Source organism: Alexandromys fortis, unplaced genomic scaffold (assembly GCF_014885135.2).
Source record: "Alexandromys fortis isolate MF-2015 unplaced genomic scaffold, M_Fortis_MF-2015_v1.1 scaffold_15, whole genome shotgun sequence".
In the NCBI taxonomy this organism is placed as follows: domain Eukaryota; kingdom Metazoa; phylum Chordata; class Mammalia; order Rodentia; family Cricetidae; genus Alexandromys; species Alexandromys fortis.
The window spans coordinates 10,373,548-10,385,395 of record NW_026067911.1 but is presented as its reverse complement, the minus strand read 5'-3'; the positions used below and the strand labels follow the sequence as shown (position 1 = coordinate 10,385,395).

Below are 11,848 nucleotides of genomic sequence, written 5' to 3'. Positions count from 1 at the left end.
TTATTCTCTGTGCCTGCCAGCTCTGCCTATCCTTGCTCCTGCCTTGCTGTTGGCCATTTACCTCTTTATTAGACCATTAGGTGTTTTAGACAGGCAAAGAACCACAGCTTTAGAGAGTTAAACAAATGCAGCATAAACAGAAGTAACACACCTTAAAATAATATTCCCCAACACACATGGCAGTTCACAACTGTCTGTGACTCTAGTTCCAGAGAATCTGACGCCTTCTCTGTCCTGTGTGGGTACCAGGCCTGCATGTAGCACACCAAAATGCGTGCAGAAAAATACTTGCACACATAAATTAAACATAAATATGTTTGTGATAGGAACTTCTGCACTGCCTGCCCCGCGCCGTCCGGCCCCCTTCATTGAGTTCATCAGTCGTTGCGGAAGCCACCAGCATGTCTGAAAAACTGCCCTACAAAGTCGCGGACATTGGACTGGCTGCCTGGGGACGAAAGGCCCTGGACATAGCCGAGAACGAGATGCCCGGTTTGATGCGCATGCGGGAGATGTACTCTGCGTCCAAGCCACTGAAGGGTGCCCGCATCGCTGGCTGCCTGCACATGACTGTGGAGACTGCAGTCCTCATCAAGACTCTCGTGGCCCTGGGTGCTGAGGTGCGGTGGTCCAGCTGCAACATCTTTTCCACTCAGGACCACGCAGCAGCTGCCATTGCCAAGGCCGGCATTCCAGTGTTTGCCTGGAAGGGTGAGACAGATGAAGAGTACCTGTGGTGCATTGAGCAGACGCTGCACTTCAAAGATGGCCCCCTCAACATGATTCTGGACGATGGAGGCGACCTCACCAACCTCATCCACACCAAATACCCACAGCTTCTGTCAGGCATCAGAGGCATCTCTGAGGAGACCACGACTGGGGTCCACAACCTCTACAAGATGATGGCCAATGGGATACTGAAGGGGCCTGCCATCAATGTCAATAATTCTGTCACCAAGAGCAAGTTTGACAACCTCTATGGCTGCCGGGAGTCCCTCATAGATGGCATCAAACGGGCCACAGATGTGATGATTGCGGGCAAGGTGGCAGTGGTAGCAGGCTATGGTGACGTGGGCAAGGGCTGTGCCCAGGCCCTGAGGGGTTTTGGGGCCCGAGTCATCATCACCGAGATTGACCCCATCAATGCACTGCAAGCTGCCATGGAGGGCTATGAGGTGACCACCATGGACGAGGCCTGTAAGGAGGGCAACATCTTTGTCACCACCACAGGCTGTGTTGACATCATCCTTGGCCGGCACTTTGAGCAGATGAAGGATGATGCCATTGTGTCTAACATTGGACACTTTGATGTGGAGATCGATGTGAAGTGGCTCAATGAGAATGCTGTGGAGAAGGTGAACATCAAGCCCCAGGTGGACCACTATTGGCTGAAGAATGGGCGCCGAATCATCCTGCTGGCTGAAGGCCGACTGATCAACCTGGGGTGTGCCATGGGCCATCCCAGCTTCGTGATGAGCAGCTCCTTCACAAACCAGGTGATGGCACAGATTGAGCTGTGGACCCACCCAGATAAATACCCCATTGGGGTTCACTTCTTGCCTAAGAAGCTGGATGAGGCAGTGGCCGAAGCCCACTTGGGCAAGCTGAATGTGAAGCTGACCAAGCTGACTGAGAAGCAGGCCCAGTATCTGGGCATGCCCACTGATGGCCCCTTCAAGCCTGATCACTACTGTTACTGAGAGCCAGGACTGCCCTTCACCTTCCAGCTGCCATCCTTGTTCCAGGCCCTATCTCTTTCCCAAGAACACATGTCACCAACTTCGCAGTTGCTTCATCAATGTTTGTCCACTGGGGCTGGGTACTCTGTCTTTGGCCTCTGTTGTGTCCTTCATATGGTTCCAGGTGTGGAAAGGGGAACTGAGAGTCTCCAGTCAGGAGCCATCTGCAGGGGACATGAGCCTTGGAAGCCCTGAGGGTGGATGTGGCTAGTGGTGGTCACGAGCCCACGCACTTTACCATCCAGGGTCTCACTTGGTCTTTAGAGCTGTGTGGTTGGTTTCTCAGCCCAGGACCGGAGAAGGAGCTCTACCAGAGAATGGGAACCACTGGAGCTGGAAGGTTCCTCAGAGCTTGACTTATTTACCATTGGGCCGTCTCTTTAAATCTCAGAATACTGAGGTTGGTACTTTTGGTCCCCATTTCACAGGGGTTAGAATTAAGAGATAATTAACCAAGAAGGGACAGGTGACAGCTAGAGGTTAAAAGGGGCTGGAAAAAGCAAATACGCTAAGGTCTGTCACTGTTTGGTTACTGATGGTGCCTATCACAAGTCGGGGTCACAAAGAGATTAATTTGGATTATAGTGTTTAGAATGTTAATAAATGAAGGTGGATTAAATAAAATTTCTGGTTCCAAAAAAAAAAAAAAAGAACTTCTGCACTGAGAAACTTGATTCTCCTTTCCATAGTTTAGAAATGTTGCTCCCTATGTTTCTGGCCTGTCCTTCTTCTCACGAGAAGTGACAGGTCACTCCTAGGTTTGTTTCCTCACCTCACCTGATAGCATAACGTAGACATTTATAAGATTTTCCTTTAACCTGGCTTTTCAAAAATGTGATTATAATGTTCCTTAAAAGTAATATTCTTTAATGTTTTGCTTTATGCTTGCTAAATTTCTTGTTTATGTAGTTTTATCAGTATCATCTAACACAAAATAATTTGGATTATAATTTCTTTAAATATTTTCTGCCCACTTCCTGAAATCCAATTCAATATTTTATACTCTTATATTGTCTCACAAATAACTAAGTTTCTACTTTTTTCTGTCTGAATTCATATCTGTCTTAGTTGCTTTTCTATTGCTGTGACAAAACACCATCATCAAAGTCACTTATATAAGGAAGAATTTATGGGAGCTTACAGTTTCAGGGGGACAGAGTCCAGGACCATTGTGGCAGGAAGCATGGCAGCAGGCAGGCAGGCATTGCAATGGAGCAGTACTTGAGAGCTCACATCCTGAGATGATAACCACGAGGCAGAGAGCGTTTTAAACTCAAAGCCCATCCCCTACAGTGACACACATTCTCCAACAAGGCCACACCTTTTAATCCTTCTCAAACAGTTCCACCATCTGGGGACCAAATATTCAAATATATGAGCCAATGAGAGTCATTCTCATTCAAACCACTACAATATTTATTTATCTATTTATATTTTTTGGGTTGTGATTATTTTTACCTGTGCATTCTCTGGCTCTGTGTGTGTGTGTGTGTGTGTGTGTGTGTGTGTGTGTGTGTGTGTGTGTGTGTTTCAAGACAGGGCTTCTCAGTAACTATGGATCCTGTCCTGGAATTCACTCTGTAGACTAGGCTGGCCTTGAACTCAGAGAGATCTGCCTGCCTCTGCCTCCTGAGTGCTGTGATTAAAGGCATGCGCCACCATTGCCCAACACTGTTTCTGATTTCTTTTTAATTCTACACCGTCTTGTCCCTTCAGGCCACAGTTTATCCCTAGAATTGTTGTTATTTCATAGCTTCGATTTCTCTTATAATAATGTCTGTTTCCCCTTTAGTCCCTGGAAAGAACTCTAGTGGTTGTTTGAACATTCTTGTCAGAAACTTAATTCTCTCTGCTACTTCGAGATAAGTTTCTACTGTTTTCCTGTCCCCGATGCGCTGGTCCTTCATGGGACTGGCAATTTTTACTGAATGCCAAACATGATTACTAGGTAGTCCAGAATCTGGATGCTTTGATTCTCTTTAAAGACTGTTGGGTCCTGTTTTCTCGAGATGTTTTCATATCAATCTGATCATTTTAATCCCTGTTTTTAAGATGAATCCTTTGACTGTTAGAAAAAGTCTCTCCACTGTCATTTTTCAAAACACAATCTATTATACCCTGTGTGAGCTCTACAGATTCTGCCACTCAGAACTTTCTACTGGTTTCTCACTGCCTGACTTAACGGAGTCTCACGCTATGAAGAACAACTCAGTATTCAAGCAAAGACCTGTGAAAATCCCTGCATAGAATTCTGGATCTCTGTCTCCATCTAATTCCCTTTTCTAGGTTAGTGCTTCAAATTTCTACCTGCGTCGATCTACTGAACTTTGATAACTGCATCCTCAGCCTCATGAACCTTCTGTCTTGTACTGGGAGTTTTCTGCCGCAACCTGATCCATAATCTCTCTCCAAGCAGAAAGTGAAAAGAAAGGTCTTCTTGTCTTCTTCCTTCACTGACTTGATGCTTGGGCATGTGGAACCACTACTGGCATCAAACCCTCTTTCAGGCCATATTTGGCCAGAAAAGCAGAGTCAAGATGTTTCAAATTGGCATGAAATAAATACACACCAGTAGATTACTTTGGAACCATTCGAAATACTAAAAAATGAATAGCTGGGATATTCACTGACAGATCTCATCTGTGAGATGGCTACAAAGTTGTAGGAACTGCAGAAATAACAAAAATTAAAATGTAAGTGACTCTACCACAAAGACAAGTTCTTCAAAGGACAAAAAAAGAAAGTCCGAGGTTCCTGCTGTGATAAAACACCATGAAACACCATGAGAATAAAAAAGAAAAGAAAAAAGTTTTATTTCACCTTGTAGATCCTCATCCAGGGAAGAAGGAACTAACTGCTGCCAAGGTCAGGGAGAAACATTGGTTACTGGCTTACTGTGGCTTACTGTTCATGGTTTCCTCAGCCTTTCTTACACCGCCCAGAACTGCCTGCCCAGAAGTGGCACTGCACACAGAGCTTGGTGCTCCCATGTTAATCAACAATCAAGAAACGTCCTACAGATTTGCTACAGGCCAATCCTACAGAAGCATTTAGTTGATTAAGATTCCTTCTGACAATAAAAAAAAAAAATGATTCTGTCTTCCTGGGCCGAGCTTTGGGAGTCCTGCTGAAAAAAGGGAGATGGTATAGTATGAGCCGGGGGGGGGGGGGGGGGGAAGGTCATGACAGGGAAACCCATAGAGACAGCTGACCTGAGCTCATGGGAGTTCATGGAGTCTACACCAACAGTTAGGGAGCCTGCATGGGACCAACCTATGCCCCTCTGCATGTGTGTAACAGTTGTATAGCTGGGTCTCTTTGTAAGGCTGCTTGCAATAAGATAAAGACCTGTCTCTGTGATTTATCTGTCTTTGGGGATCCGGTTCCCCATGCTGGATTACTTTGTCCAGCCTTGATGCAGGGAGAAGAGCTCCATCCTGCCTCAAGTTGATGAGCCATGCTTTGTTCAAGTCCATGGGAGGCCTGCACCTTTCTGAATAGAGGAGCGAGTGGAGGGGAAAGAGATAGGAGGGGGAATGACAGGAGGAGGGGAGGGAGAAGAAACTGTGGTTGAGATATAAAATAAATTTTAAAAAGTTAATAAAATAAGAATAATAAATTTTAAAAAGAAAAGAAAGAAGGCTTGGGGAAGAGTGGAGGAGGCTAAATTTAGTTTCAAGTATCTGAATGAATTCACATCCCCACTGGGACCCTGAGTAGAATTTTGCTTATATACATAACTTGATGGAAAAGAGATATTCTGTCTGGTGGACAACCAGAATTTGACTTTGTATCTTATTAAATTATCACCTTTTGCTTTCTTCCATAAGCTTCCTGAAGTGATGACAATGGCTAACTCATAGATTGCTTCTTAGATGCTGATGACACTTCTTCCCATGTATGTTTCGTGGACTGCTGATTCTTCTTAGGATGCTGGTATTGGCACAAGGCCATACAAGCACATGACAGTGACCACCACTCACAGATCATGAAGGCAGTGGTTCTCTGGAACTACATCTGCCTCCTTTGACAACATTCGCTAAGGTTCAGCTCACTGCTCTCCTGCAGGAAGTTTCCCTACTTCCAGAAGTCTCTGTAGTTTTCTATCCACTAAGATGACAGTAACTGAAGGCTCTCTTGCCAACAACTTTGTATCTGCGACACTCAAAGCCATCTATTTTATAGAATATGCATAGTTTTGAATTATGATCCAAGTCTTCCAGTGAAGTCTGGGATACCGACCTATAATCAAACTTGGTAAAATTCCTGTTGATAAAATAAAAGTGGGAATTATCTGTAAGAAAGAAAGAAAGAAAGAAAGAAAGAAAGAAAGAAAGAAAGAAAGAAAGAAAGAAAGAAAGAAAGAAAGAGAAAACAAAAAGATTCTCCCCAGATGACCCTAGCTTATATCAAGTTGACATAAAAATTAGCCAGTACATATATATAGGCTTTTTTTGTATATTTTATTTAAATTACATGTATTGTGGGAAGAAGCATATACACACGAGTGCAGATGCCAACAGAGGCCCAATGGCCAGTCTGGAGCTTCAGGAGGTTGTGAGCTGTCTGATGTGGGTGCTGAGAACTGGATTTGAGGCCTCTGCAAGAGCAGTATGCACCATTAAGCCTGAATCATCCCTCTAGGCTCTAGAATTTTCTATTTCACATAGACCTGTAAGATGGGAGCCCTTTCACAGTTATTCTTTTAACACTATAGGATCAAAACTGGTAATTTAAATGACAATAAACTAAACTGTATGTGTCAAGATTACAGCCATGGTTTATTTAAGGTGTTGTAACCATTCTAAATATTTGCTAAACTCACTCTAAGTATAATTTTTATCAAACATAAATATATAACTCCCCTATAAAATATATTCTGTGCACTATTGAAACATAGTCATTTAAAATAAGAATTAGTAGTTGGTATTTTATTCCTCTTAATTCATAAAAATGTTCTACACACACAAGCCTACTTTTTGAAGCAACAGAGTATAGTGTTGTGGGATTCCCCTCTGTATGCTGTGAATATGTTTTATTACCATGGGTTAATAAAAAAAAGCTGCTTTGGCCTATAGCAGGACAGAACAAAGCCAGGCAGGAAATAAGAACAGAGAGAAAGAGAGAGAGAGTAGGCAGAGTCAAAGAGACATCATGTAGCCACCAAAGGAGGAAAATGTGGCCGGAACCTTACTGATAGGCCACAGTCTCATGGTGATACACAGGAATTAATAAATTTGGGTTAATTTAAGATGTAAGAGTTACTTAATAAGAATCTTGAGCTAATAGGCCAAGCAGTGTTGTAATTAATATAGTTTCTGTGTGATTATTTGGATCTGGGTGCCCAGGAAAGATAAGATCAGTCTCCATCTGCAATGGAGTTGCAGCTAAAATCCTCAGCTACTTACTTTTGCATTAACACCGTTAGCTGTTATCAGATCCTCATGGGAAACCAGAGGATTGCTTCTAATTATGGGCAGTAAGAATTACAATGTATGCAAATGACATATGTATATGACAAATTCAGACAAATATTGGTGCGTTTTTATGGCATTACTGGTTTAATTTATATAATCGTCGGAACATAAAATCTGCTGTGATACCAATGAATGACTCTTACCTAAAGTCATTAATCACATACCCACCATTCCCCTGGGCACCACTTAGGAATACAAAGCTTAATGTCAGGGACTCTGTAATCTTAGCAAAATAATAAATATTGAAAATAAAACCAGGCAAGGGTTTATGAGCATCAGTTTCTGGGCACATTTTATCTTCTGGCATGTCAAGGTTTATGTTTTCTCCCCAGCCCTTTCCTTCCTTTCCTTTCTTCTGCAGGCGTTGGTTTGGGCACGGCTTATCTGAATGCTATCTATCTTCTCCGAGTGTCTGTCTTCACAGGGCAGGTCACAGGCGATGGGATGATTTCGATAAGTTCCACCATATCAAGGATAATGCTAAAGTGCATAAAAGGGAAAAAAGATGAAAATAAGGAAGGAGTCATATTTCAGTCACTTTAAGTCTTTCTGTTTCCTTGACTTCCCAGCTAACTGGCCTGAGAACTATAAATAGCAATCTTCTCCAGTTTCTAGTTCTTTCCTACGTTCCCCAGCCCAACCTGTTCTCTGAGATTACTCAGTCCAACAGACTGAAGCTTCTGAAACACAGGCCAGCAGTCCCTACTCATTTCAAAATCGTGTGCAAGTGGAATGGTCACTATCAGTTGGCTCTGAATCATTTTATTTCCTTTCCATTCAATGCAGAATCGAGATCGGAGCACTGGGTGCTTGCTTTACAAGCATGGAGATCTAAGCTCAACCTCCAGAACTCATATTCTTAAAAAGTTAGGGGTGGAGACTCACACGTGTAACTCCAGATCTGTGGACTGATGGACAGCCAGTCTAGCCAAGCAGGTGAGCACAGAGACCCTTCTTCAAAAACAAGGGGGACTGAGGGAGACTCACAAAGTTAATCTCTGACCTCAACATCACACACTTGGGAACACACATACAACATTCACATACCCCAAAAGAGAGAGACAGAGACAGAGAGACAAATACAGGGAGACACACAGAGAGAGACAGAAAGGCAGAGACAGAGAGAGAGATGGAGAGAGAGAGAGAGAGAGAGAGAGAGAGAGAGAGAGAGAGAGAGAGAGAGAGAGAGAGAGAGAGAGAGAGAGAGAGAGAGAGAGAGAGGAGAGAGGAGAGATTGTATCTGACCTTGTGTGATGATGCCACAGATTCCAGGGCAGCAGGAGTATCCTCGTGGTTAATAAAGTATACACAGAATACTGGAATGACTTCCTACCACACTCAGTGTCCCTTGTGTTCCCTTCTACCTCCAGCCTGGACAGTATCCTGAAGATGCAGCTATCAACCTCCAGACAGAATTTCTTTTGTTCTATACACAAAGAATGACAAAGTAGACTCAAGTACTGTATAGTGTTTATGTTATTTGCAGCCAATAGAAGCAGTATCTCTATTTATAGATCTTACAAGGACGACTTCCCTTGGAGTCTTTGCCATGGAAGTGAGCTGGTCCATTTCCGTGGTGATGATGGTTTGCATAATTGTCAAATTAAAATGGGTTCGTTACATAATATTCCTGATAAAGTACCACTCAAGGTTTATGGTAAGAACAAAGCCTTTGTGATGATTGAGTACAGGAAGAAGAACACCTCTAAAAGAGATAAAATCATTACCATTAAGCCGTGCCTCATCAGAAGAAGGATGCCGCCAGTTAAGTCATAGTTCATGGTTCGAATTACAGCAGCAGGGTTAGGGAAGGGTGGCAGATTAATACTGGACTAGCCGACTGGCTTTTCAATGCACCTCAATACGCCTACAAATGCGGCTTTGCTTTTTTATGGAAACCGAGTGCAAGCTCAGTAGCATCAGGACTCAAACACCAGAGCACCCAAGCAATTTTGACACACACCAGAACACATTCTGTGGTTCAGAAGAAAACATTAGTCTGGCTTCCTCAGAATGTGCCAACATTCCCATACCTTATTTACTTCTTCTCGTGAGGATAGAAAAAAAATTATACTGAGTGAGAAAAGGGAGTACTAAAATGGGAATCGTGACACTCATCTGATACTCACAAATCAATATTTGTTCAAAATCTTCCCACGATCGCACTGCATATGAATCAGGCAATGCCAGAATTGCTACAGTCTGGCAAAGAGTTAGGGTATGGTATCGCAGCCCAAGCTTCTGGACGAGTCTCACTCCCCCACCTCTTCACCAAGGGGCATCCCTGACTTGCAGGCCAGGATGAGCTGACATCCATGAGTTCTACGACCTCGAACGGTTGTGCCATGGACACTGCTTACGCTCCCATCTGCCTTCTCCCTGACAGGCTGTTTCAATTAGGAAGACATTATAAAAGAGCTGTTGTTGTACAGGGAGAGACTGCCTACACAGGGTATCCATCCGCACCAAAATAAACATCGTATTGTTAATTGCAGCTGACATGCAGTTGGCAAAAACATTTCAAGTTATTTGTATTACTAACAGCCGTCTGAGACCTTATTTTATCTCCTAAATCTGCTGCAGCTTTCTGAATGAATTTTCGCTGTCACATTTAAGGAAACAATTAGAAGTACAAACGAGGAATTCCCTACAGTCCCACTAGTCTGGTGGATCTGAAGGCTGCTAAACAAGCCTGGGAAGCATGCGAAAGAATCAGATACTTTCTCCCGCCTCCTCTTCTGCACAAAGACAAAACGAATCCAGGAGAGGAGCGATGCATCCAGCTCCTCTGAAATACCCACTTCCAGAAACATCGTGTAACATTAAAAATTAATCTTTCACCTTTTGATGTTCTGGAACTTTCTGTGTTTATTTAATGAGGCTGTTCTTTTAAGTTCGACGGTGACTGGGGTTTTTGAGGGGTGAAAACACTATAATACATATTTTGTATTCTAGCCAACATGACCCATTCCTCTTACAACATTATTATAGACACTTAAATTATATGTATGAAAAGCATATATATATATATATATATATATATATATATATATATATACTATTAATTGTTCTTGGATGGCAGGGCCTGTTTATAAATACACTCTGGGTAAATGAAAAAAATGAGAGTGAAATAAACAGCGCTAGTCCAAAGCATAACAGAGAATCGAATCAGGGAGGGTAGACAGGCATATAAATAACAATAATATAAGCAGAAATTGGTGTGTCATAAGAGAAGTAAAAATGGAACCAAGAGGTGTCTAGGAAGGAGACTTCTGGGGCACAGCCACACCTGGTAGAGGGCACGGAGTGGGATGAGGAAAGCAGACAAAGAGAGAGAAAGAACTGGGACCCAGGAGAATATCATCTGTCACAGAAGCTGAGGTCATGAAATGATAATGTTTATCTAAGTTACAATCAAATGGATGCGCTGTGAGAATGCCTCTGGCTGGTAAGTGGGAAGTCTATGTTTGTGCTGGCTCATTTTATGTCAACTTGACACAAGCGAGGGCCACTGGAGAGGAGGGAACCTCAGTTGAGAAAACAACTCTGTAAGATCTGGCTGTAAATAGGCCTATAGGGTAAGTAGTACCCCCTGCATGGTCTCTGTGTCAGTTCCTGACTCCAGGTTTCTTCCCTGTCTGAATTCCTGTCCTGCCTTCCTTCAATGATGGGAACAGTGATATGGAAGCCTAAGCTAAGCAAACCCTTTCCTCCTTATCTTTCTTTTGGTTATGGTTTTTCATCTCAGAAATTGTAATCCTAACTAAGATAGCACTCCTTGGGTGCAATGAAAATTGAAGTATATCCAAAATGGAATGGGCACAACTGAGGCTAGTTTCCGAGATCTCAGGACACTGAAGCTCTATTTGGGATCGAATGATGACAGAATGTATAGTATCACTACTGTATCTAACAGAGGCTGGAGCTGTGGTCTGGAAGAAGCTTTTGTGTTAATATGGACAGTGGGTGACCGTGGACTGTGCCCTGTGCCCGGTGCAATGTGCAGACCATTCTGAAATCTGCACTGAGATCCTCCTCTGAGCCAATCCTGTGGAAACCTTAACATGTGTTTTCCAAAGAAAGGAACTGTGCAAATCAATCAAGCAATCAGATCTAAGTTAGTTCTTTCTGCCTTTAGCTCACATGCTCTTATGAGTCTTCAGAGTTTTTGGCTTCGAAGACATGGAATCAGAGTCCATCGACACGTGAACAGATAAAGAAAAAGTAGTATACATACACAACAGACTTTTGTCCCGCTGTTAAAAACAATAAAATGTATGTAATTAGAGATTACCATGCTAGGTAGGTGATATAAGTCAGGCCCCAAAAGAGAAAACATGACTTGTTTTCTCTAACACCCAGGACTATTGGAGATGCAGAGGGGACTAGCTGGGGAAGGGGTGTCAGAAGCAGAAGAGGACAATATGAAATGAACATGGTCAAAGCACTTGACAACCTAAACAAAAAGTACTATTCAGAAACCCATTGCTTTGTACAAGGAACACACACTAATTTAAAGAAGAGTTCCTGGGGCTGGAGGGATAGCTCAGCAGTTAAGAACATTTGTTGCTCTTTCAGAGGACCTGTGTTTGGTTCCCAGAACATCCATGGCAACGTACCATCTATAACTCC

The 11,848-nt window shown here is 43.0% G+C and overlaps 1 protein-coding gene across 1 annotated transcript; it reads left to right on the top strand.

Moving 5' to 3' along the window:
- The first annotated feature begins 382 nt into the window (after nucleotides 1–382).
- LOC126499262 (adenosylhomocysteinase-like) lies at nucleotides 383–1,937 on the top strand. Its single transcript, XM_050138406.1, has one exon. It carries the CDS (start codon nucleotides 402–404, stop codon nucleotides 1,698–1,700), a length of 1,299 nt encoding a protein of 432 aa, XP_049994363.1. The 5' UTR covers nucleotides 383–401; the 3' UTR covers nucleotides 1,701–1,937.
- Nucleotides 1,938–11,848: the final 9,911 nt, after the last annotated feature.